General features: G+C 42.7%; 2 protein-coding genes across 2 annotated transcripts in view; both read right to left on the bottom strand.

Moving 5' to 3' along the window:
• Positions 1–1,306, bottom strand: part of ADGRF4 (adhesion G protein-coupled receptor F4) — a 23,545-nt gene extending 22,239 nt beyond the window's left edge. The window contains exon 1 of the mRNA XM_037054592.1: positions 746–1,306. The gene's annotated coding sequence lies outside the window, so the exon portion shown is untranslated. The remainder of the gene's footprint in view (positions 1–745) is intronic.
• A 1,679-nt stretch (positions 1,307–2,985) lies between these two features.
• The window catches only part of LOC118992610 (adhesion G-protein coupled receptor F2), a 41,250-nt gene continuing 17,022 nt past the window's right edge, over positions 2,986–27,213 (bottom strand). The window contains exons 2-10 of the mRNA XM_037054612.1: positions 26,326–26,426; positions 21,867–21,909; positions 21,010–21,161; positions 18,890–19,120; positions 16,576–17,937; positions 11,214–11,255; positions 7,965–8,024; positions 5,413–5,492; positions 2,986–4,311 (exon numbers count right to left, since the gene is read on the bottom strand). Coding sequence (XP_036910507.1) covers positions 5,445–5,492; positions 7,965–8,024; positions 11,214–11,255; positions 16,576–17,937; positions 18,890–19,120; positions 21,010–21,161; positions 21,867–21,909; positions 26,326–26,397 — 2,010 coding nt within the window. The 5' untranslated portion in view covers positions 26,398–26,426 and the 3' untranslated portion in view covers positions 2,986–4,311; positions 5,413–5,444. The remainder of the gene's footprint in view (positions 4,312–5,412; positions 5,493–7,964; positions 8,025–11,213; positions 11,256–16,575; positions 17,938–18,889; positions 19,121–21,009; positions 21,162–21,866; positions 21,910–26,325; positions 26,427–27,213) is intronic.

Raw genomic sequence — 27,213 nt, forward strand, 5'->3', positions numbered from 1 at the left:
TTTCCTTGTAAGTTGATATAAAGACAGCTTTGTCAGCCCACTGGGAGAAAAAACTACTAAAGAATGATTTATTGCCCTGGCCAGGTTGTTCAATAATAGGTTGGAGCATCGTCCCATATACCAGAAGGTTGTGGATTTGATCCCTTATCAGGGCACATAGTACGTTGTAGGTTTGATCCCCAGTCAGTTCACATGCAGAGAGCAACCAATCCGTGTTTTCCTCACATCAATGTCTCTCTTTCTCCCCAACTCTCCCCAACTCTCCCTCCAACCCTCTCCTTCTCTCCTCCTTCCTCTCTCTCTCTAGGGTCAGCAGACGTGTCCTCCCTCAGATGAAGGCTTAAAAGAAAAAGAAAAAAGTCTTCTTTAAAAAAAAATCCAGCTTTACATTTAGACTAAACGAAGGGGATTGAAAGCTAGTTTGCTCATCCAGTTATCAAGCAAGAGGACAACTGGAGAAGAGACAGTCTAATTGCCTGACAAGGTGTCTTGCATTTTCACTCCTAGAAATGAGCAGTTTAGAGCTTGATGAATGACTTTTTAAAGACAAACACGTGTAAAGAAGACAGCGAATAATCCAAACTTGAGCCTGCCAATTTCTAGATAATATTGGGAAAGGTTCCTACCCAATCAGGCATTTCAGAAAACACCCCCCTAATTCACACAGTTTCCCCATTCTGCAATATGTGCAAAAGCAACCCTGTCTTCAGGAGGCAAAAGGTGTCGGTGTGGCGTCTGTACTCACAGCATCCAGGAGACAGGGCAGCCCAGCAGGAAGGTCGGCGCTGAGCTTCCCACCACCGGGCCCCACCATCACGGGTGTCCCCCCGGGCACCTCCCGTGGGTAACTCTGACCCTTCAGAGGCAGTGATCCTTCTTCTCCATTTTTTGAAGGGGAAATCTGGGAGGCCCCGAGCAAACCAGCTGTGCGTTGTGAGAGGCCAGCCTGAGAACTGTAAAACTGCCCAGGGTTTCGAGGCTTGTGTAAGTCTGTGATTCACCCTGCGATGCGCCTGTCAAGTCAAGCACGCCTGAGAGAAATTACAGGTTTCTCTTGTCTGAAGCATATCCATTGAAATGAGTCACTTGTTTGTCCTTTAATGTCTCACCTTTATCTCAGATGATCACATGAGACTCTGTGTTGCCTCTGTTGCGCTGGTGCAGTTAGGATGTGGGCGATAAAGTGCAAGATCTTGCTCCTGTCCTGATGATTTTAAGAGGCTATCAAGTTTTTGCTTGTACTGATGTTGAACTTGGGAAAATGGCTAGGAAATTGATCAGTAAATCCTGATCTAATCCCTACTTCAGCACCAGAGAATTTTTGTTTAAATTTTTAGTTATTGGGCCACATTGTTCTTACTGAGTCTCTAACTGGGGCCATGACCATAGGGAATTCAGACCAGAAGGCGCCACCTGCACTTGCAGCATACGGCACTTGACCTGACAGGGTGGCCAGTTTGCATTGTCCTCATCACCAAATAGCCCCCCCACCCCCACTCTAGTGTCTTCTATTCATGTGTATTCTTGGCCCCAAAATGTGATGCAAACCTCCATTTAAATATCACCAGGGGGAATGTTGACAATAAAGGAGAATAGGGGAAAGCAATTTTGTTATCTCTTTTACAGTAAGGAAGATGGAGAAGGTACTGCTTGTGGAAATAGGTCAGTTCCACTGAGGTTGTTAGTGAAGTGCCAGGTCATTCGGCAGCTGGAAAAGTCATTATCATCAAACCTTTGGTTGTGTAATTAAAGGATTTTATTAAACATAGAAGACACCTTGCAACTGTAATAGCATAATCAATAAAATACAATTTAAAAAAAGAGGACACCTTGCTCTGCACTTTGGGCTTACAAAATTGAGTACACAGTAACAAAAGTGAGTTATCCTGTCTCCAGAAGTTTACAGTCTTATCTGGGAAATACGTGCACACAAAAAGACCAAAGTTCAACAATACGACAATAAATACTAAATGTGAAGCGAATGACACAAATTATAAATATTAAAGGAAATCAGGTGGGGAGAACCAGCACTTCCACTTGGACTAATCAGGAAAGGCTCTGCAGGGAAGGCAAAGAATGAAGCAGAGTTCAGACAGAGGCTGCCCTGAGTAGATCCCATGGTGGACACTCTTTCCCAGGCAGGGACCATATTTTACAACCATGGTGACATTAAGGGAAAGGTCCATTCAATGGCAAGCTCCACAGATTTTGCTAGATGACACCTGTTGTGCTGAATCAAATGCTTAACTCTCATTTACAAGTCACTGGACTAACTCCCACAAGAGTGTCTACATCCAAATTCCTTGTTTAGCTGTGTGTTTGCTTGTGTGTGTGTGCATAATTCACAGGTACTCTAATATTTTAGAGTACTGAAAGCTGCTAATATTTTAATGGGCACATAGTATTTGCCAAGCACTATTCTACTATTTACCTATAGTTATTCATTTAACCTTTGCATCAACCCTAGGAGGTAGGCTCTAATTTGCTCAAATTATAAATGAAGAAATTAAAATCTAAGAAATTTAAATAACTGCCAAAGATCACCATGTATTAAGTGTTCTAACCATGCATCTCCTGTGGATGCTATTAGCACCAATGTTTCCTTGAGCCACCTGACCAAGTCACTTCCTGGGTGAGGTGTGAACAGGACATGGAGTGTGTCTTCACCTGGGGGTCTTCCACAGTCAACCTAATCTGTGCAAGTTTATTGACATCTTTCAGGATGGGGCGGTCTGAGTTGTGGGCTGCAGGAGACAGGAAACAGCTTGTGCAAGGGATTCCCAAATAACTCCAGAGTATCTCCCTCAGCATCCATGGGCCTTTCTTAGTTAATAATAATCCCTAGGGAGATGTTTTCCCTGCCATCCTACTGGAGTAGAGTGTGCTTTCACACCAGATGTGACTGCTCAATGCACAATGCGTATGAGAGCGCTCTCTCTCTCTCTCTCCCCCAACACTCTCCCTCGTGCTCAGAGTTCAACCCAGTCTTTTCTAAAGTTCCAGGTTTATAATACTCTAACTACTTGATTTCATGAGATTCCCTCCTCGTTTCAATATATTACTCTGTGTAAGTGACATTTCTCTGCACTTGAAATCTCTACATTGAGAAACCAGCATTGTGCCTGTCCCATTTCTTTCACCTGAAGAGACCCTACCGACATCCTGGGAAATGTTGAACTCAAACCACTGTCTGACTTCATCTGAGAAGGGGGCGAATCTTGTTCCAACATGAGCAGTGCCTCTCGAAACATGATCCGTTCTTCAGGTTGGTGTATTTTCCTACATTCTGATTGACCTCTTTATTTTATTTTTATTTCTCAAACTTTCCTATCTAGAGGAAATATGGAGGGGGGGGGAAGACCAAGACAGAGAGAAATGCCCCAGCCATTCACAAAGTGAGTCTATGGTCTCATTTGTAATGTGACTTCATTAATGCAGGCTTCTTGGTAGGCTAATTAGGGGTTTCCCATTGCCCCCTTTTCCTTTATCCACTAATTTCCTTTATCCACTAATTCTGCTGCATCAGCCTGTGTTCTTGCTTTATAAAGGAGCTTTTAAATATTTATTTTCTAAAAGAGCTTGTTTTTGCAGGAATGCTTTTTTATCAAGTGGCTCCCACTTTGAATGTTGAATTTGTTTACATATAAGGTTAAGAAAATGAGCATCTCTCTACCTGAAACATGATATTTCCCCGTTCTCATTCCAGGTTTCAAAAACAAACATATTGTTGGTGAGGGTTAATCTTAAATGGTCAGAACAGACAGAGTCCCTCAGTAGCTCCTTGTGTCTGGAGAAAGTCCAGGACTGGGAGCCTGAAGATCAGTTTAAATCTGGAGGGTGGAATATGCCAGCAGTAAAATTCCTTTTGTACAAAGAGCCATCAATGACCTACTTAGAGTCAACCCAACTGTTGGTGACTATTCATGAGGGCCTCTCCCTCAGCAACCCACAAAATCCAGCCAGGTGACATCTCAGGCCACCTTTGCCAAAATGAGCCACAGCCTGGGGGTAAACGTGACCCACAGGCTGGAGCTGGAGACCCGGACAAGACCAAGGTCCAGCTATGGCCCATGTAGTCTTTCTGTTCCCTCGTGGATGCCAAGAATGGCACATAGGTGTTGCCAGTTGATGTGGGAGAAGCATTTAGCAGCACAGAAGTCGGTAGGCAGAGAGGCCTTCCATCCTTTCCTCATGTCGCTCCTCCGCCATCAGCACCACAGCCTGGGAGGCTTCCTTCATACTCCCCAGAGGCAAGGACACAGGAATAAGCACACTTCTCCTGGAGGCTCTGCCATTCCTGGAATGTATGATCTTGTCAAGAACAGAAATCACAGCTTTAATGTATAAGCAGCAAGACCCAGAGCCTCACAAGAACTGTATTATTGATTCCCTCTTTCTTCAAGCGGAACCACTTTCTTTCCTCTTGGAAAATACCCCATTCTTTGAACAAGGCCCTTGGTTGTTGCAGAAGGTTTCCACAACAGAGGCTGCTGGGACCCAATGTATTGGGGTGGGAGTGGTAGGTGCTCTGTACATATCTGGGTGCCTCTCTCTGCATCTCTCTCTGTTTCTGTCTCTGTCATTCTGTGTGTATCTCTGTATGAGTCTCGGTCTGTATGCCCCTCTTTCTCTCTCTGTTTCGGTGTTTCTTGGGGTCTCTCTCTGCAACCCTTGGCCTCTGTTTGTGTCTCTCTTTCTGACTATGAATATGGGTGTCCCAGTGTGACTGTCTCCGTCTCCCTGTCTGGGCCCTCTCAAGATCTAGAGGGACATGGACACAGAGGGCAGGAGACCCTTCACCCATGTCTGTGTCACTGGATGGCTCCCTTCCAACAGTGAGTCGCCCTGCCTCTGGGTAAGGGTCTCTCTTTCTGTTTCCCCCGTCGCTCCATCTCTAAAGGTGTTTCACTCTCTGTCTATCTCTGAGTCTGAATTTTCCCACTGCCTGTTTGCTTCTGCATTATCCCTGAAGCCCCTCACATAGATAGTGTTTATCATAATTCCTTGATCATTTAACAGGATGGAAAAGATTTCCCACAGTGGGAAATCTGGGGATATTGTTGCTCTCATAGAGGCTGTCCTGGGGCGGGGGAACGAGGGAGCAGGAGGAGAGGGTGAGGCTGTGTGGAGTTGGCGTTTCTGCTGGCTCTCCTCTTAACCACGCCCATGCTAGTTTACAAGCATTCTCAGACAGGCCTGACTGTTTCACAGGGACAGCCAAAATTTTCGTAGGACAAGAATGAGACAGGTAAACGTATCTCTGACCTTTGCCAGATGAGAACAGACTGCAGAAGGAAAATCCTTTCAATCAAGAAAAAATAATTTCCAATCACAGGTCCTCAGACTCTGACCTACTTGAAGAAATGTCATATACACGGTATGTGTATGGGGACCCACTTGCTCCACACTCACCTCCCAAATTAGGAGCGTAGGAGGCTGGTTTGTTAGCTTGGCCCTTTGGTGGGGTGACAAGAGTAATCAGAAGAAAGGTTCTGTTGAAGACAAAAGTGTAATTTCACTTATTATTAGTCTGTTTACAATGATCACAATGATCCAAAACACATGAAGAATTGTGACCACAGCAAGTTATTTTATCATTTTAATTCCTCCCTCTCCTAGATTGTATTCGGAACCACTGACAGCACACGGACGAGATGGTGGGAGAGACCCCCACTCTGGGGCTGGCCTGCCACCTTCTCCAGAAGGAGCCCCTGATTTGGGAGGGAAATTTGAGAGGTGAATCAGTGGAATGTAGGAAGGGGTCAATACTACCGTGTTTGCTAGCCTCCAAATTGCTCCTTCTCAGCTGGCCTGCTGAAATCCTCAGTGCTATAGTCACCGCCTTGTGATGAACCAGAGTCAAAAATAACCTTGTGTTTTAGGTGTGTGTTGGCTAAAATAGGTAATGCATTAATTCACTGGTAGAATTATTACCACATGAGCATAGACCAATTCTTCACATCAAATGTAAAATGAACACCAACAAGCACACTGATTATCCTGGGTTTGGGGACCAGGGGCTGATACTCTCCAGGCAACTATCATAAGAAGAAAGAGTTAAATCTGGACTGTACTTGATTACCACCTAGGGGCTAGAACCTGCAAAGCAGGGGAGGAAAAAACAGATGATAAGTTCTGAGTAGGGCTGATTAAACAGTCTTGCAATGATGGAAAACTAGTTGGCAGAGTGAAGGAAGGATTGGAAGAAGTTAGGCTAAATTTACTTGGTACGTAGATCAGCAGTGCTTACTCCTGGCAGCACTTAGAACCACTGGGAAGCTTAAAAAATAAAAGTGACTATGCCCTACCTCTAAGACTTTCCGGTAAAATTTTTCTTGGGTGGGGCGGGGACAGTGGTATTTTTAAAAAGTTTTCTAGTTGTTTCTAAGGTGCAGGCAGCATTAAAAATCACTGACTCAGTCCATCAAAAACTGAGAATAACATTCTGGATATGATCCTTACATGTAATTAGGAAAGAAAACAAAAACTATTTTCCAAAGCACTGAAGGACAGAACTTCTCTGTGGTGGTCGAATGGATTGATACTGAAAACCTGAAAGGGAAGGAGCCATGCTAAACCAGAAAGAACTGAAAGTGTCATGCCTCTTTCCAGAGAGCGTGGTGGCAGATCAGAATGAGGGAGCAGAGAATACTACACCAGGTGGGCCAGTTTGAACAAAATGTTTATAATGCTAACACTCTTCAGAAAGGCCTAGATGAGTGGGGGTCTTAACTTTGACTACACTAGAATCACCCAAAACCCAAGCCACACTGCAAACCAGTTCAATTAGAACCTCCAGGGATGGGACCCAGGCAGCATTATTTGAAGCTTCCAGATTGATTCCAATGTTTGGCCCAGGTTGAGTATCACTGCTTTAGAATGACTGCTTTATTCTTAGAAAAACAGGGTGGGATCGGTGGAGGCAAGGGTGGGGCTTGCCCATTTTTTTGTTTGTGTTTATTTTTCAGAAGAAAGGGATGTAGAGTCATCAATCTCCCAGGTATGAACAAGGATCTTATTTCCAGGACTAGGAATAAGATCAAAGGTTTTGTGAGAGTAAGGCAAAAAGGGATAGAAAAAGAAAGAGAAGAAAGAGAAGAGAAGACTAAGGAAAGCAAAGGAGAAGGAATGAAAAAGCAAGGATTGTAGGGAAGGGCCAGTGCTGTTATCTAGGGGCCCTGAAGGGCCCAACCCCTTGTCCCGTCACTCCTCTCCCTGCAAGTCTCCTGCAACACCAGCCCACGCTGGCCCACATGCATTCCCTCAGATGTTGGTGTAGGAAACTGTAGATGGCCTCTTCTCTTGTTTCTGGGTATGTTCCCTGGGCCAACCTGGAATCTCCTTTTTTGCTGCCATTTAAGTTTTTTTTTCAGTTTTTCCCTCACTTGAAACAGCCAGCGGGCCACACTTTGCATAACAACACTACAGATGATAATAAATGAAAGGGCACGCATAACGTCCAATGACTGACCAGGCCCCTAACCTTTTTGTATGAGGCCAGTAACCATGGCCAGTGGCCTTTCTTGCAAATCAGGTTATTGGATAGTTCTTTGTAACAGGATCAGAAACGGTTTCCCTTGAATTTTCAGTTTGCATGTGGTTCAACCAATAGGAGTCATAAAGGACAAATGGGCTGTCATGGGAATCCAAGACTTTTGAAACTCTCTCTTGCCTGCTTCTTCCCTTGCTCTGCTGCTGCCAGTTTGGGGTTCACCACCCCCCCAGGCCCTGCCTCTGAGTCGCTCTCCTCTGAGTGCAATTCAGTTGACTCTCCTCCCTTTGGAAGTGGTTCCGGGATGCCAGAAAGAATTTGAAGAGCTCAAAGAGGCACTCCCCTAGCACTTGTGAAAGCTCCATGCCGTGAAGTGTTCAGGGATAGTTTCAGCAACATTTCATAGGCCGGAAACTCCAGCATCATTATCTTGTCAAACTTTTAGGTACAAAAATGAATATGAAGACTTTACCTCTGATACTCTGGAGATCCATTTTGCAGAGGTTATTCGATCCTTTAAGGCTTCTCTTATCTGGACAGTTAACAAAAAATTATGAATTAAAAGATTACGAGAAATCAACATGTGTTTGGGGCTGGCCAATACTGTGGTAGGGGAGTGTTACCAGCCAGGTCCTGTCGGTGGGACAGGGATCGATAACTTGGTGATGAGGTCTGGGAAAAGGTGGGGAGATGGGGAGAGACAGGCAAAGCAGAGCGGACACAGGAGATTTATAATTAGGGCCTTGAAATGAACCCGATGGCTGAGAAGTAACACTTTGCCAGAGGTTTGAGGACACCTTGACATGGCTTTGAGAGTATTTGGGGGAGTGCTTGAACAGTTGAACATTTCCCCATGGTTTGTCAACTATTCAAACCTCCTTTTCTAGAGGGCTTAACCATGGTTTAAAAAAGAAAAAAGAGTCCTACACAACATAGCAAAGACCTTCAGGACCAAGAAAATAAAATAACGAATAACCATTATGTTTTGTTTTACTCCTGTCATCTCCTTTTACCCCCCCCCAAAAAAAACAAAACAAAAAACTCTGTAAGACAAGTACAACCGAGAAAATTAAGACTCTGAGATGATGCAGCACGCAGAATTAGTCAACTACCGAGAGAAGGAGCCAGGGGGCGGGGCCTGACTTCAGGCCACCCTGTCATTTTCCCTAAATAACTCTACTGTACCCAGGCACCCTCCTGCCTTTTGCTAAATTAAATGTTGTTCACCTTCCAAGGCCACATAAAAGTGTTGTCCTCACGCTTAATGTAGGCTGAAGTCCCCTAGCTCAGAGCGACCTCAGCCTTCCCTGAAAATGCAGTGTTCTCCGTCACACACGGGCTCCAAGAGGTAGGCACTCTCCCTGGTGTGCGTCCCTGCACTCAAAGCTCATTGCAATATGTAAAGACTTACTGGAGCCTCTACTTGAATTTCTTTCCTCCCATATTTTTTTTTAATTCTGTGTTTCATAATGTGCATAATACATACTTTGTAAATAAACAATAAACACATCTGGGGATAGGTGATCCTACAAGCTTAAAGACTGCCAGTATATTCAGTAGTATCCCCTTACCCATGGTTTTGCTTTCCATAGTTTCAGTTACCCTCAGTCTACCAGGGTCTGAAAATATTAAATGGAAAATTCCAGAAATAAACAACTTATAAGTTTTAAATCGTGTGCTGCTCCTAGTAGTGCGATGAAATCTCCCACCATGCCCCATGCCATTCTGCTTCATCTGCGTCAGATGTGAATCACCCCTTTGTGCGGTGCACCCACGCTGCATGCGCCACGTACCCGTTAGTCACTTCCTAGTCCTGTCAGTCATCAGACTGACTGTCACAGTGCTGCAGCGCTTGTGTTCAAGAAACCCTTATTTTACTTAAAACGGCCCCAAAGCACAGGAGTAGCAGTGCTGGCCATCGGGATGCGCCAGAGAAAAGTTGTGAAGTGCTTCCTCTAAGTAAAAAGGTGAGCACAGTACAATACGATGTTTTGAGAGAGAAACCCCATTGATAAAGCTTTTATTATAGTACATTTTTATAATTGCTCTATTTTAGTATTAGTCATTATTGTTAATCTCTCACTGTGCTTAATTTATAAGTTTATTGTAAATATGTATGTATAGAAAAAAAACAGAGTATAAAAAGGGTTCTAGACTCCCCATGGTTTCAGGCATCCACTGGGGATCTCAGGAAGCACTCCTCACGGAGAAGAGGGGGACTACCTTACAGCGCTGTGTCAAGTAATCATAGCACCTTTCAGTGTCCACCTTTTACATTACAATTTTAAAGGTAGAATGTTCTGATCTTGTTGGAAGCTTCCATATCCTAAGAGTTTTTGCATGCCTCACAACACCTCACACTGGTACACTAATAAATAATAATAATAATACTGATGATGATTTGGCTATAACATACTAATTGCGGTATTAGACTAATGAAAAACAATACTGTGGTATACAACTACATCATAACATAAATGCTTTCTATGTGTTTTCACTGGCAAAACTGCTTTTGTTCCTTACCATCATCTAGCAAAAAAAGGAAGGGAAAACATTGTTATCTTTGAGGAATCTGAGGTTCGTGTGATTTAAGGAACTCCTCAGTGGCACACAGCTAGTACAGAAAAATATCAAAGCTAAAAGACTAATACTCTAACTTCCACCTCTGCATAAATTTTATCAGGTAGTGGTATTCTCACAAGAAAGTGAGAGGACCATTGTGAAATGTTTTTGTTTTGTTTTGTTTTGTTTTGTTTTAGGAACCTTGCATATTAACTTGTTAGAATAGCATTGATAGTTAATTAACTAATTAAAAAAATGAAAATTTCTGCAGGGAAGGTGTTTGCATCTATATCTGAGAGGGTTATTTGCTTTCCTCATTTCAAGATACAGTATAATACAGTAGAAAGAGGGTGATTTTAGAATCCTAAGTAAACATGTGATGTTCCATTCATTTGTTTAGGTTTTATTTGTTTTACCACACACTACCTATACCCAGTCTCTGTGTTAGGAGAATTGCTTTCTTTGCATCCATTTCTCTTGAAGGTAGAAGCCAGGAATTCACTTTCCCAGCCTCCCTTGTGGCTAAGATGCAGCCATGGGACCAGAGTTCAGCCAATTAGACAGGACAACTCAAGAAGCAGCTGCCGGCAGATCCCAACAGGCAGGATGGAGGTGATCCCTGAGACAGCAGTACCAGCAACCCTAGCTTAGCATCCACTAGTTGACCTTGGCTTGGTGGGCTGTGCTTTCATGTTTAGGAAACTGGGGAAGGTGTGGCACGTGGAGCAGTTCTGTGCTGTGAACTGGGGACCATTCCTGGGGTGCAGCCTCCATGCCTTCAAGCCAAAGACACATCTTCCCCAAAACGGCACTGTGAAATTTAATAAATTTCTTTTCTGCTTCAACTGGTGAGAGTGGGTTTCTGTAGAGACTGTGCACAAGCTACTTAATCACTCTGAATGTTTCCTCATCCATAAAACTGAAAATAGGAATATCCAAGATTGTTTTAAGGATTAAAGCTAATGTCCATAAAATGCTTAGCCCCTGAAGAGCTTGGAATATGGCCAATATTACTTGCATGACAAAGAACAGTGATGTCCTGTTCAAGTGTCTGCAGAAATAATTGAGGCAAAAGACACTCAATAGGTAGACTTTACAAATAAAGCATCTCAGGGTCAGGTACTATTAATGCAGGGGAAAAAATAAAGAGTTACAGTACCTTTGGATCCAGGATTGTTCCAAACACCAAGATGAAGAAGCCCTGAGAAAGACAGAAGAGGAAAGAAGAGCCATTTTCAAAATAATATTGACAGTAATAACAAATAACAAGAAATACCAGCATTCATTATCAGTTCCTGTTCTGAAACCGATAAAAGTAGTAAAAAGAAAACTGAAATGAAGACTATTTGATTCAATCATTGGCTCTCTCTCTCATTTTAAGGTCACAATGCTCAGATTCACCCATTCCACAAACATCGATAGCACACCTTCCCTGTGCCAGCCCGTGTTCCAGACACTTGGGGTACCCCCGATTCATGCAAATATACTACAAGAATTTCTTTTTATTCTGGGAAAAATAAAAGTGTTTTGCATTTATCAGGAGCTGTGTCTCTCACCAGAAAATAATGGTCCAAGCAATAGTCAGAGAAGATACTACTCAACGGATGGCACCATTAAATCCCTGAATAATTAGTAATAAAAGAAACTTTCACAGAAAGAAGAAAAAGCATCCATGCTCAGTTTTATTTAACACCCTCCACCTCTTTCTCCCATTCACAACCAAAATCAGTTATAGAATGCAAAGAAAAATCAGGTACATGAACCATCAGAAAAACCAAAACCCAAAGCAGATTGAATGTATGTCCTTAGAAACGTACATAATGGGTGCTTAGAAGCAAGTGCTCTGAGTAGGATACAGACGGAAGTCATTAGCTCCCATGCCTCTTATCATCTGTAATAAAGATGGACAGCATCAAGTCAAAAAGAAGCTGTTACCCCATCATTGGAGCCATCTGTGTTTTCAGCCTTTTTTGTATATGGAGTCGCACAAAGCCACCACAAAAGGAGAAAAAGTGTTCATCCTTTTTTTTGCAGATAACACAAGGAAGCTCAGATTCAACTTTCAAAACATGATAGACAGCAACAGGGATTAGACAAAATTTCTCTTAGAAGTGTGGTTACACAGGTTTGTGCTCACCAGAAAAGAGAAGTGAGCTAATGACTTTTGATTTAGGCATCCTTTTTAAGTCGCTCTGATTTAATAATCAAATGTGAACCTTTACCCAGGCTGAGGCCTATCAAAGTTCATGAGTTTACTATGAAATGACAAAGATGGTACAACCAAGGGGTCATCAGCAGGACTGAAGCCACTGCTGCCATGTGAAAAACCAGCTGAGAGGTGAAGGACCTCACAGGGACCAGCGAGTACCTGGATGGCCAAGCAGCTCATCCGCCCCCCTAACCCTTCCAAACTACACCTCTCCATTCCGCCGGTCCGTAAGTGCTCCAAGCCGGGAGTGCTTCTACCAGGTGGCTTTTTTGTGTGACACTCTTAGCATACAAGGTAACTATTGAACTCTGTCATTGGTCTGCTAACAAATGCCACTGATGGCATGATCCATAAGGTTATAAAATGTCATTTGTATACAGATGCTTGGGACAAATATATCCCAGTCTGAGTTTGGCACTAAGAATGCATTTTAAATCAGAATTTCCATGAATTTTGCCCAAGAATTAAATTTTTTAAAGATCTGAGAAACCATAATTCTAGACTGTTTCCTCCACATATATATATATTCCTTTGGCTAAAGGACTAAGAGGAATTTATTTTCTTGAGAGACTTTCAATTTCTTGAGGTACAGCTGTTTGTATTTTTATCTGCAACATTGCATAATGCTAGGCACAAAATAAATACTCATTAAACATGGCGTCTCTGTGCATTTGTGTGTCCATGCCTGTGCGTGTGTTTACTTTCTTTATTATGCAATCTACACTACATAGCTGTAGATACGTAACAGGGAAATACCCCACTACGATCACTTTACATTGGTCCATGCCACCTTGGGAAAAGGTACACAAAATATTATTCAGAAAATTGGGATATAATATCTGTCATAAGGTGTAGTTTCTGACTAAGATGCATTCAGAGGTAGCAACAACTTCTTTGCATTTCTTTTGATAGAAAAAGCACAATTTGAGCAGATAAATCCAAAAATGTTCTCCCAGGTTTAAAAACATGTGCTTTCCTGCTAGAGATTGTTCCCCACTCCCAAATTCATGTGTCAAATCCTCACACCCAGTGTGAAGGTATTAGGAGGCACACCTTTGAGAGGCAAGTAGGTCATGATCTCCATAAGAGATCAGGGCCCTTGTAAAAGAGGCCCCAGGGAGCTCCCTCACCCCTTCCACCATGGGACGTTGTAGCAAGAAGACAGCTGTCCTTCTGAAAACCAGGAAGTAGGCTCTCACAAGACACTGGATCTGCTCATGCCTCTATCTTGGGCTTCCCAGCCTCCAGTACTTTGAGAAATAAATTTCTGTTATTCATAAGCGACCCATTGTTATAAGGGTCCCCAAACTTAGAGCAGCTCACAATTATTCCCAGTGTACACAGGAGAGGATACCAACTAGATATTAGGGATTGACAAAGTAGCATTCAAGGCAGTGACTTACTGTATAGGCTGGGTGGGGCAAAAGTAGTTTTAAAGTTGTTCATATGGAAAACGACACAATAATGAATAAATGATAAGACAAAAATAAAGCCCGTGTTTTGCATACCCACAACTGTAAACCTACTTTGACCCTACCCTGTATAACAATCCTTCCCTAGTCAAAAAGTTGGTTGAGCTTTAAAACCAGTGGAAGCATTCGCATGGGCCCGGGACCAGGAAATCTATCACAGAGCCTTTTCCCCTCACCTTCTGGATCTCTCAGCATGCTTAGGCATCTTTCCTCTCAGCCTGCTTCATCAACCTCAGTTTCCTCTCTTCTCAGTTCATCCTAAAACTCTGCTCGTCCTGCTTCTTCCCTCTCAGCTGTTTTGGTTTCCCACCTCCCTAGATCCATGGCTCTCCTCTCTCTCCTCCCTAGGATCCCTTGATCCACTGATATGCTGGTAATCTACTCTGCTAATTTGTAGCACTTGCCAATCTCCATGGCTAAATACTTCCACCATGGTTAATGTAAATCTAGCAACATGAAATCACTGGCCATAAAGTTAGGATGAGATGGGCATAACATTATACAGTATTTCCACCATACAGATACAGTAGATTCAAATAATCTGGAGAGTGGAGTATCCTGTGGACAATTAGGAAGTGATGAGTATTGAGGATATTTGAACTTTGTTTTTGATCTGATTTTCTACATAATTTAGTGATGTTTATGTTTACAATCAGCTCACAAAACTCCTGAAAATATAGCAGTCAGCTGAGCAAGGGCAAGCCAGCTTCAGCACACCACTGCCTAATGCTTGCCCTGGTGTCCGGCCTTCACCCAAAACCTGCTCTTGGCTTCTCATTCTCCCATTGGTACTGGTACTTAGATGGGCCCTGCCCTCCTCCTTGTCAGGGATCAAGACAGAAACTGAGTTTAAGTCACAAGTTAGTCCTGTTATGACAGGTAAAGGAGCTCACGATATCAAAAGACAAGTGCTTACAGCCTAGTCCAAAACAAAAACACAGTTAAGATTGCCCCAAGGGAGGAAAGGAAAAGAAAATGTTGAAGAGTGAGACATGGACTCATTAAGTCCATGACGAATACCCACAGGTATGATGAACATAAATTTAGGAATACTAGGTTTTTATCTCCATCCTACCAGTGGCTAGATGCATAAACAGGTAAGGAAATTGATAATTACTGAGAGCTATACAAAAAATGCAGGGTATTGGATTGGCCAAAATGTTCATTTGTTTTTTTTCATAAGATGCTGCTGGCAGTGTTTAGTTGTCTTTAATTTCATTCAAAACAATTTTATTAGATTGTATTGTGACAGCTGTCCTATCAGCATGTATTTTATAAAAACTTATCAAAATTGGTAATTTTTGTGTAGCCATTTTAGTGTTGAAGATGGAAGAAAATATACAACATTTTGGGCATATTATATGTTTTATTATTTCAAGAAAAGTAAAAATGCAATTGAAACACACACACCAAAAGAGATGTATGCAGTGTATGGAGAAGTGCACATGTTCCTGATCAAACGTGTGGAAAATGGTTTGCGAGGTTTAATGCTGGAGATTTCTTGCTGGGTGATGCTCCATGGCCATGTAGACCAGTGGAAGCCGAGAGCGATCAAATTGAGACATTAATTGAGAGCAATCATCATTCTGCCACTTGAGAGATAGCCAACATACTCAAAATATCCAAATCAATAAACTTATTGGTGCAAATGAAAACTATGTCTTTTATTTTATGGAAAAAATCACATGGTCTTGTTGGCCAAGCCAGTGCAATTAATGCATTCTATAAAAATGCAGAAAAACAACAACAAAGAGTCAAAAGAGTAGACCCCCATTATTGTTAACATTGTTCTCTAAGACATCAAAATGTTTATTGTAAATAAAATCATTTATACTTAAATTTTGTAAGAGAAAAATGAGAAAACATTTGACTTAAAATTTATATTATTTACTAGGTAAAATATTTATTTGAAAATAAAAATTTCTAATAAACATAAACTCAGAAAATATATTTTGGATGTCTTTAGAAAAATAAAATCTTTCTTTTCAATTAGTTGCTATTTACATATTTAACATTCAGTATAATAAACTTTGACTCTTTGGCACTTTGTGACCCAAAACTATGAAAAATAGAAAAATTCAATCAAGAAAGGAATTATTGAATATTGAATACTATGCACCCATTGAAAAGACATACATATCCACAGTAATCTGGTAAAAATGCTAGGATGTATTTTTAAGTGAAAAAGTAAGTTGCAAAATACTGCTTATTGTTTTCAACCCCAATATTATATAAAAATTTATTTGTCTATTAAATATTTTTTTAAGTGACAGAGATGAGATAAGAGAGGAGAGGACAGGGGAAACCATCTTTAATACCACTCTATATGACTTGCTTTATTAAAATAAAATGGTTTCCAAAGGTAACTAAAAATTCTAAATGGAATAAAATATAAATTCACATATCTAAATACATCCAGTTACATACCTAGATTTTTGGAGAAATGATATCACTTAATTTCTAAACCAGTTAAAACTCAGCCTATTTTAGGTTACTTGTGATCTGTAGGGCATTTTAATACTTGCTGTTTTCCCATTCACTATTTTATTTCATTTTCCAAACACTGGTATAAAAGGGGAAAATCATACCTATTTCTATAAATGAGAAAAATATGGCTCAGAAAAGTTAAGCAAATACCCCAGGGGAATGTTAGACATTAGTAAATGATAGACTCGAGATTTGACTCCAGACCTTTCTGGAACAAAAGCTTATTTTCTGATCCAATAGGCTATTCTAAATCCACTATTTTTTATAAATTAATATGATGCCATAACCTCCTGATCACAAAACTTCTTTCTGAATTCTCTTGCTTGGACTTGGTCAGAAGCACCTGGACTTACCTGGAATGCATTGAGCAAGGAGAAGAGAATGTGGAAGACCAGGGAGGTATCATTGATGACTGTGGCTATTCCGAATCCCCAGGTCAGGCCCAGCAGGGGTGTGAGGATGGCAATATTCTTACTGATTCTCACAATGGCTCTCACCTCCTGGAACATGGAACTACCAATGGCAGGTCGCTGGGTTTTGACAATCACCAGTGTCACTGTGATCAGGTTGACTACCACGATGACCATGGCTGGGACCACAAAGGCCAGGAGGGCCTTGGTCCTGTCCCAGTTGAGCCAGCAGGCCTCAGGCCGGAGGTAGCCTTTGCCAGGCTCAGTGGCAGCAACTGTGATAACAGCGATGAGCAAAGGACATCCATAGCCCACGGAAAAGAGAGATGCCACCAGGACTGACTTGGGCAGTGTATGGAAAACAATCAGGATTCCATAGAGGATAAGAAGTGCCTTAGCAAGCATCCAGAAAAACACAGAGAGGTAAAAGAAGTGAACAAAAAATGTTGCTGCCACACATCCATTGTGGTGTGCGGTTGGACCACCAAGAAAGGAAGCCACGATGAACCACACATCCGCCATCAGCAAGGTGACTGCAACATTAGCAATACACAAGTGGCGTAAATAGGAGATCTCTGTCTTTGTCACTCGGCTCCAGACCAAGGCCTCAATGGACAAGCAAAGGATCAAACTGCAAATAGAAATGCCCAGGCCTATGTACGTGATGTAAATCAGGATGGGACTCTCCAAGGTGTGTGGTGACATAAGAATGGAGAATGAGGTAAACAACTTGCTTGGTCTGCATTTGCAAACAGCTTGCTGGGAGTTTTCTCGAATCATCTGACAGGCGTGCTGGTCCCATCTGCTCTCTAAGGAGTGCCAGCCAACACACTGTGTCCCCCTCCCCTTGGAATTCCTGATCTTTTCAAAAACCAGTGAGATTCTTTTAAGTTCCTTGGGCAAAATGATGGACAGGACAAGCCCATTCACAGTGTCCTTTCCCAAAAGACTGGCTTCTAAGATGGCTCCAAGAGTCGGAAATGCAATGCTGATAAACTGAGAAGGGGAATGCACCTTCTGAACTTCATCTCTGCTGATCAATACACTCCCAGTAACATTGTTGCGGGTGTCATTAACTCTCATTGAGAAAGTTAAATTCCTTCCATTGTTATCTCCAGATATGATGGTGCCCATAGTATGAATGAAGGCATCCGGTATGTCAATGGGATGTTTATTTATAAGTAGCCTTCTTGCAAAGGTGTTGACCGAGTGTAGTAGCACACAGCTACTGTTTTTTTCAGGGATGAAGGTCCAGTTTGAGATGCTTCTGCTGTCAAGAATGTGGTTGGCCATGATGCTGTAACTCTGTCAATGAAGAACCGGCATTAGTACTGAGCCACTGTCTGAATCTGCCAGGACATTCAAGCTTCCCTTTGATAAAATGTGGTCCTTCAACCGGCAATATGGGCATCGCCTTGGAACCTCTTAAAGATGCAGAATCTTGGGCCCCACCCCAGCTGAATTAGAATCAGCATCTTAATGAAATCCCCAGGTGACTCACATGCTGCTCAAGTTTGGGTTGGAGGGCAGAGCTACAGGGGAGCTGCCCTCCTCCCATTTATGCAATGCCTCCTGTGAGACTGGCAGGTGGGAAGGCTTCCCCGTGCTCATTTCCCTCATCAGTTTTACTTCACACCTGGGTGAAACTGGCAATTTGCTTACCCCGGTCAGAGCACCTACCCACTAGGTAATTAACACTTATTAAGTACCACTGTAGAGGAATATGCCAAATTGGAAACTGACCCTAGAAGCTGAACCTCCTCTTTACTGTGCTCTACTTTGAAAATCGAAAGTAAAGGAAATGGGTCCAATTCCATTTCACATTTCTGCAGCAGACATCTATGGCTATTTTCTTGGCATCCAGTTATTTTCCATTTCAGCAACCTGTTCTGACTCACCGATAAAAGCTTTCTCTCTGTGGGACCTAGGATGGTTCTTAGCGGTTTGCAGTAACCAAAATATACATGGGAAAAGCTTGCCTCAATTTGCAATCCAGCACCCAGTAAGAGTTTGTTGATTTAAGTCACCCAGTAAATGACTCATCTCTTTAAATGTTTGTTGATTGAATGTGTTCACTTTTTCCATTCATTTACTCATTTTTTTTCCCAATAAAGATTTATTTTCAGCACTTACAAGGTATTTGAGACATGGAAGTAAAAGACGTGGTCTACTCAGACTCCCAAAAGCTTCAGCTAACAGGCGTTCCTTTCCCACACACCCCGCAAAAACGCTCTCCCAAATATTCGAGGTCACTTGCCTGCATCTTTGTCTCGTCCACCTGGGTCAGCACCTCTGCTGCTGATATGTTGCGTAGGAGCTGCACAATGACAGCGATGTTGCCCGGTATCCGCGGAGAACGCTGGATGTTCTTGATGGCACAGGACAAATCCTTCGGACACCTCTGCAACAATATATCTGCGATGGCCTCCGATTTGACATATTCATTGATTTTTATACTGGGAGATGCTCCAAATACAGGTGAACCCTCCTGCAAAGTAGAAAAAAATAAAGAAGTTTTTATCACGTTACTTTCGTTTTACTGTAAAAGTACCTTTACTAAAAGGTAGGACAGCCTTGTTACACAATTGTATATTGCATGATGCTTTTCCATTTTCTATTGTCCAAGTCACATATGCTGTGGTACAGCCTGCCCAGTACCAAGGTCTATGAACAGAAAATGGAAGCCCCAGCTGTCCAGTTGCCTACTTCTGAACCCCCTACACCCAAATAGCATCTGCACCTTTGGCGTACCACTTCACACCACTTCTGTGTATACATACCGTGCACATAGATACATTTCTCATGCCATGTAAGCTTATTTTTTACTCTTCCTAAGGGGAAAAGCATGAGATATAAGAAATTCTGAACAGATTTGGATGAATCAACGGGAATACTAAGAGAGAAGAAAGACTTAAAAATAGTGACAGGCAGTATTTCACACAGGTTCAGACTCTGGGTCTCACATTTTAAAGCAGGGGTGGCAAACTATGGCCCCGGGTTGGCTGCCTGTTGTTTTGGAAATAAAGTTTTATTGAGATTCAGCTTGCTCATTCATTATAAAGATTGTCTATGGCTGCTGTCCTGCTACAATGTCAGAGCTGAGTGGTTTCGACAGAGACCTTAACCTAGAATATTTACTATCTGGCCCTTGACAGGGAAAAAATGCCAAACCTTGCCTTAGCGGGCCCCTTGCTCCAGCCTGCCCCTTGACAGAGGACAAGAAGCCCATGGCCTAGAGGACATGCCTACTCAGAACCATGTCCCTGCTTCTAGACACCTGAATTTTCTACTCAACCATTGCAAACCCATTTCCGGGGCCTCCCCTAAGCCTGTGCTGCTAGGGATTGACCGTGTCACCAGTGTGCTCACCCACAGGCCCAAGAGGTGTCAGAGAGACACCTGCGTTCAGGCTTAGAGATGTGCAGCCTTGGCTTTCCTCTACCCTCGAGGTGCAGGATAGAATTCTGGAATGGGAGACTACCAAAACCCTGATCTTTTGGGTTTTATGTATCAGTTTATAGGTTTGATTTAAATAGGAGGGTATATATATATATTGTTCTCCATGTGTATCTTTGCACAGGTCCTTCAAACCAAGGGGGTGGGCAGCCACCTGAAGTCTGGCAGAGGAACTTCAGGGACAGCACCCACTTCCCCCCCCCACCCCCCCTCTCCTCCCAAACACGCGACGGGAATGTTGCTAGGACCCAAGAGATGCCAAAGCACTGACTCCTCTGACTTGGTCGGCAGCTGAACTTCAGAAAAATGAAACTGCTGCTAGAGAAGGAGAAAAGGAAACAAAAGAAGAAGTAACATTTGACCTGGTTTTATTTACTAGAATTTGATGTCTTTATGTATGTAACTACTTAAGTATATGTGAAAATATGTTCTTTGCTTGACAATGAAATCCTTCCCTCCATCTCAGCTCTATTCTCATGCTTTTCTGAGCTCAGAAGTCACCTGGAGATGGGTAAAATGCAGAGTCAGACTCAGCAGGTCTGGGGTGAGGCCATGTCTCAAGGTTCTCAGAGATGTCCTGTGCTGCTGGTCAGTGAAGGACACAGTGGGTAGCCAGGCTTTGGGGCACCACAGAGCTAAGAGCAGGAATAAAGAAGTGTGCTGTGAGGATTCTAGAGAGCTTTTCTAGATCAGGATCCTTTGTGTCACGACAGGTGTGAGAGACTGGACCACAAACATGTAGATGCTCCAAGTTAAGAATGCCATTCTAGTGTAGAGAGAGGACAGGTGGGTGTTTGTGTATTTAGCTGTAAACGTCCCTACCTACTACCCTGCCTGGAGCTGCCCCTCTCTCTTATTGAGTGCACTATGGATTGCTAATTTGGTGCGCTACTTTGCATGTGGGAGAAAAGATATTTTTACCTCAAAGATGTTAAGAGCTGTAAGAGTCCGGCAGGTATCGATAACTTTGTACCATTTCTTTTGCCTACATACAAACCCCACATTTCCAGGGGTGTCAGGGGGGCAAGATCGAGTGCAGTTGGAATGGTCCACACAGACACCATCGCATGCACCTGGGAACACAAAAGGCATCAGCGTCAGATGGAGAGGTCTGGACTCTAGGCTGCACGGGCCAGTCACCAGGATGTCAGCACATGAAGGCACACAAATCCTGCAGCTACCAGGTGTCTTTTCTTTGTAAAGCAGAGGAAGATTGAAGTATATCAGTCATTGCCATGCATCTCAGTGACTAACTACTGTCATTTCCAACCATATCTTATCCTGAACTCAAATACAGAAAATAGATAAAAGTGCAACTGGCCCAGTTGAAGCGAGAGGGAAGAGCCCACAGCTCAGTCCACTAGGTCCCTGTCAACCCCATAGGGTTATCCTGAGCACCAACTCAGTTTCCTAGATGAAGGGACAGTTTGGAAGCCATAGTACCTGCTGTTCTTCAAGACACCTCCCAGTGCTGGAGTCTTATACTAAATCATGTCATCAACGAGTTCTCACAGATCTGTGCTGGCCATGGCTCCTGTCTGAGCTGACTCAGGAAAAAGGCTCAAGATAAATTGAAAGGATTTATAACAAAGAACTGTCAGATCAGAAAAAAGCAGAGCATGCTGGCAGGAGAGGGGAGCAGGAGTCACAGGCACAATGAAAACGAGAAAAACAAAAAGGGAGTCCCATCAGCCACGCCATGAGACAGAGAGGACGATGGCCCTCTATTACAACAGGCAGACAGTAAAATGTTCATTTGGTTAGTAACTGCTACGTACCATGTGTTCCAGCAGACACCTCCTCCTTGGTTTTTTTGGCAGCCTAGAGAGGGAAAATCAAAATTCCCATCAAAATCCATTGGTGATATTCCAGCCCGATGATTTACTTTAGTCATGGACCAACAGCCACATCTTCATCAGGACCCCACCTCTAATGCCAGGATGGCACCAAAAGCTTAGACCATGAGGCGTGTCCCAGGACCCCATGTGCATTTCAGCCCGGACAGCTCTCTCTCCCACTGCCTTTCAGGAGGAACGCTCCTTCCACTCTGGTGGGGATGAACTGCATTCTACCTGAGAAATACGTTGTGAGCAGAGGTGGATTCACTGGGAAGTTCATGCAGGTTAAGCTTCAGAACCCACTGCTTGTTTGGGCCCCTTCAAAGCACTGAGAGAACATCTAGCAATGGGTTCATATGATCATACGTTCTATTATTTTTTAAGATGATTTACTTATTTATTTATAGATAGAGGGGGGTGGGGAGAAAGAAGGAAAGAAAAATTAAGGTGTGGTTGCCTCTCCCACGCCCCACAATGGGGACCTGGCTTGCTACTCAGGCATGTGCCCTGACTAGGAATCGAACCAGCAACCCTTTGGTTTACAGGCTGGTGCTCAATCTACTGAGCCACACCAGCCAGGTCTATTTTATTAAATTTTCAAAAACAAAACTGTTTAACTACCACCTGTTCAGAACATCCCCCCTCCTTCACACACTTCCTCCTTTTGGGTAGCACCAGGGGGCTGCAGCTATTTACAGAATCAGGGCAAGTAGAAGCTGAGTTGGGGATACACTTGGTTTGGGTTTCATAGTACTTACATAGTTTGCTGCCATTTCTGCATTACGATGAGGATATCAGTAATTAAGTGGCATTGATTACAGGGGCACTTACAATTAGTCACAGAAAAAGAGAGTTCTAAGTGCCCTGACACATTACAGGTCACATATGAAAGAAACTTGCTAAGAGGTTTACCCAAATTTGACCATTCTACACATTCATGTGGCATTACTAACAATGAATTGGGAAGCTGAAAGCTATTTTTCTAAACTAGAATAATAAAATCAATCAGCAATGTTAGATGAAAGACTGAATGATTTTTCCATTCTCCCTATAAAAAAATATTATAAAATTGATGATGTACAAGTATGCAGCCAGAAATGTAGAAACAAAAGTGTAGATTTTCATTAGTAAAAGTGTTGTCATTTTATTCAACTGATTACAAAATAATGCTAAGAAATTATTAAATTATTCTTTTTCCTTATGTAAAATATGCACTTTTTCCTAAATTTTGTATTTATAATTTTATATCCTTTTTTAAAGAGGTGTTCCCGAAAACCTGGCTTCTCCTTATCACAGGCATTCCCGCCTCTCCTGATTAGAAGCCCCTGTCTTCCCCACCCATCTGTGTGACGTCGAAAAGCAGGGTCACATTATGACCAAGGGGTGACTCTGGAAACAGAATGGCCGGGTTCAAATCCCCATATCGCCACTTGACACCTTGAGGAAGTTCATCTTTCTGAGACTCAGTTTCCTCATCCATAAAGCAGGGTAGGAATTCTAGTACTATAATTCCATAATCTTGCCTCAGATGATTTTTATGAAGAATAAATGAGATCATGTATGAAAAACACTTGAACTGAGCCTATAATATTGTAAGTGGTATTCAAGATTTAGCTGTCGTTACTAATTCTCTGAAAATGGACTCACTGCATATCTATTACATGCAAAGCTCAAGTTTGCCTCCTCCAAGGAATTTTCCCTAATCCAATTCAAAATGATGCATCTTTTCCTTTCTGGCTCCTATAAAATTTATTATCCATACCACGATACCACTCATTCAGCGCTTGGCATGTACTCACCCGACCTGCTGTCTCACTATCTAATCATTTTTACATATGCATGTTAGTTTCTCAATTCAAAGTTCCTTAAGAACATGGATTGTGTATTGTGCTTCTCTATATCCTCCTAAGTAGCTACATGAGTACATATATGTATATATACATATTTATATGTATATATTGGCACATTTGTGTGTACGTGCACAGGTGTGGAATCTGAGTCTGTGTTTTCCTGTTTTTCCACCAGAAGTTTGCCCTCTAGTGGCTGGAAAGAACCTTGATACAATTACTCCAACTTGCATTCCTAGATCTCAGTCACCGGGGAGGAACTGGAAGTTCAGTGACGCAGCTATGTGACTAACACTTGGAGTTCATATTCCTTTCTCCTTCACAATATTGTTTCTATGTTATCAAGATGAATCTTCCGTTTTCTCTACCAAATAAGAGTTTATGGGGAACCTGATTGAACATTTGGGGTTTGTCAAAAGTGAGGAAGGTATCTCTAATTCATGGAATACAACATCCTTCAACATACTGATGCAAGATGACTTTCTCATTTCACAATCAAGAGAATCAAGCTGTGTTGTATCTATGGAAGAGCAGAGGCCTTTCACTAAACAAGAACACTAAAATAATGTTTGTGGGGTTCTGAGAGACCTTATAGTCTAACCAGTCCAACCCTCTGATTTTACAGATAAGGAAAATGAGTGTTAGATCGATGAGGTGACTTGTACCAGGCCATACAGGGCATTCCTCTTCGAGCTGGGGCTAGAATTCAGCTCTCCCAACTCCCACAACACTGTTCTTTCCACCAAATCAACCCGTGACCAAGTGGAGAAGGCAGAGGGGTGTGTGTGGAAGCACAAGCATCTCAAGGATCCCTAAGCTCATCTTGAGAGGGCCACAGTCTCCAATGCACCACAGTAAAGTACCTAAGACTCGACAACTCTGGATAATACTTGGCACATTAAACAGACTGCAGTGAAGTCACATTATACTCATCAAATATGTGGGCACACCACCGTGCTATGCCATTTACAAGGAATTCTGGAAACTCTGCCTTCGGTAAAGGACCGGATTCACTTTTCTATGGTTCATTTGCCAAAGCACACCTGTATTCAACTCCTGGCCATTTCATATCTAGGGTGGCATCTGATATGAGCTACGTTAGCTTCAGATACCAACAGTCCTCAACCAAATACTGAAATAAGTGAGTAAGTAAGTAAGTAAATAAATAAATAATAAATAAACAAATACTTCAAAACCCGCCACCTGCTCAACCCACAGAGCTGCCTGAGTGACTAGGCAGGTCAGGAGAGGAGTACCGCCCAGAAGCTCAGCATCCACAACTTGCTTAGTAAAAATGAAAGGATCAAATGTCCTGGTAAAGTGATCCCAAATAATCAGAAAAATGAAGCTAACCTTCAACACTCCGATGACTCTTCAAGCTTTGTCTTGTAGAAAAGCATGGAGGAGAAAATGAAGGGAAGGAACAGTACCACGCCGTGGGGTTGGGGTGCCACCTGGGGAAGGCCTTTCTGAAGGAGTCTCTGTCTAATTCCTTCCAGAAACTAGGGACCAGCTCAGTGTGAGGGGGAAGGGGACTCAATGGGAAAAGTTCTACCCACAGACAAACCACTCAGAAAGTAAAGTAAGTATCACTTGGAAACTCTTAGAAAGAATTTCTGAAGCCATTCTTTCTTAAGGAGGCTCTTCTTAAGAAGGCACATATTAAAATGGAAAGATCAAGAAACTAAGAATTTGAAGACAGGCGTCCTTCATATTCTGGGCTTGCCCTTTAGCTAAGCAAGCCACATTCCACAGCAAGCCACATTCCACACCCTGGGCCTCGGCTTTCCTATTGATAAAATAAGGGAGTTGGCTTCACCAGTTGATCTCAAGGCTCCCTTTCAGATCTTGTTGTCCAATAACAATTCTCTCTTTCTCTCTCTGATTCTCCATAGCTAAATTTAAATAAGTAATAGGGAAATTAAAATGACTTATATAGTATGAGGAAAAATATTCCAGAGAGAGCCATAGCACTCACTGCCTCACAAAATGTATAGACAGTACATTGCTACAAACTCCTTCACAGTTAGACCTTGACTAGTCGTTGACTGTCTGAGTTGTTCATTGCTCCTTCCAGCCCATCCATGGTGATCACTCTCAGGTTTTGCAAAGGAGACAACATTTGGGGTGGGACAATGCTTCATTGTGGCAGACCATTCCTAGGGCCTGCCCACACTAAATGCCATTAAATATCTTCCAGTCAGTGATACTCTCACCACACCCACATTCCCAAGTGCCCCTGAGGAAGTGGCACTGCCCTAGTTATAAGCAATTGAAAGTTTCATCATCAACAGACATAGAAAAAAGAGTTTATCACCTTTAAATCATCTGGGCCTCGTTGCACATTAGGAATATGCAGAAGTTGTTGATGCGAAAATAAATTGCAGCTCTAGCTAAAACGAGTTTTGGTTACATATAGTTGCCATTTTTTTTCTGGCTGAACCATTCTACCACCATGTTCTCTGTACATTTCAGCTCAGATAACATAGAGCTGGATTTTAGTTTCCATTTGCTGTCCCCACCATCTCATCTCCCCACCTCCCTTCTCTTACCTGGCATAATGTCCTGCAGGACTCTGTGGGCAAAAGAAACACTAAGCAGCACAGCAAAAACATATGAGTCATTGTCTTCAACACAGCTGCCTTTCCGGCTTCTGTAAAAATAAATGAAAAATGAAGGGTTTCCAATCTGAAGATTTCAAAATTCCATGCCACTGCAGATTCAGTCAGCTTATGAGAGTGGGTTCTGTCTTTAGTGCTGTCTACTACGAAGTCTCTGCTTCTGAGCTGGCCATCCTCCCTGTGCTCTCATCCCTAGACTTCACCAGGAAGCTGCACGTGAGTGTCAGCTGGCGCTGGGAGGCACAAGCATTTGCTGAGATAACCTCCAGCAATCATCTTCTGTGGGCTTGTATGTGATGCCTCCTGGGAGAATCCCTCCAAGGGAAGCTACCTGCCCAGGTGTAATAAAGAACAGCCCAGGGTTGGGGGATGGGAATGATGTCTCACTCTCTGGGTTAGGCAGGGCTGAGAAACCTGTGGGTGGCTCTGGTGAAATGTGAGTTGAAATTCCTATGTGCACACTCAGACTAGAAATATATTTTTAGGGAGAGTAAGCACCAGGCTTGGCCTGTTAGCCCTCATTCCCACCTAACCCTGGAGCTGTATTTTCTTAGATAGGTAGCAACTTATTTCTGCCAAAACTGATCAAAACGATGCCTCATCACCTAGAACAGCGCTGGACACACAGTGGGCACACAATGTATTCAATAATGGAAGAAGAAAGGAGGAAGAGGGGGAAGGTGGTTGGGAAGAGCTGACAATTTGCCTCAGGTCTATGCACTGTAGAGGAATCACGCAAGGTGAAAATTTCAATCCTAGTCTTTAATTACTTGAATATTTTTTATCCTGAGTGAGAGCCTCTTTGAAAGGCGTTTGCTG

This window comes from Sturnira hondurensis, unplaced genomic scaffold, assembly GCF_014824575.4.
Source record: "Sturnira hondurensis isolate 20B ecotype Veracruz unplaced genomic scaffold, ASM1482457v3 Scaffold0000880, whole genome shotgun sequence".
NCBI classification, from domain to species: Eukaryota; Metazoa; Chordata; class Mammalia; order Chiroptera; family Phyllostomidae; genus Sturnira; species Sturnira hondurensis.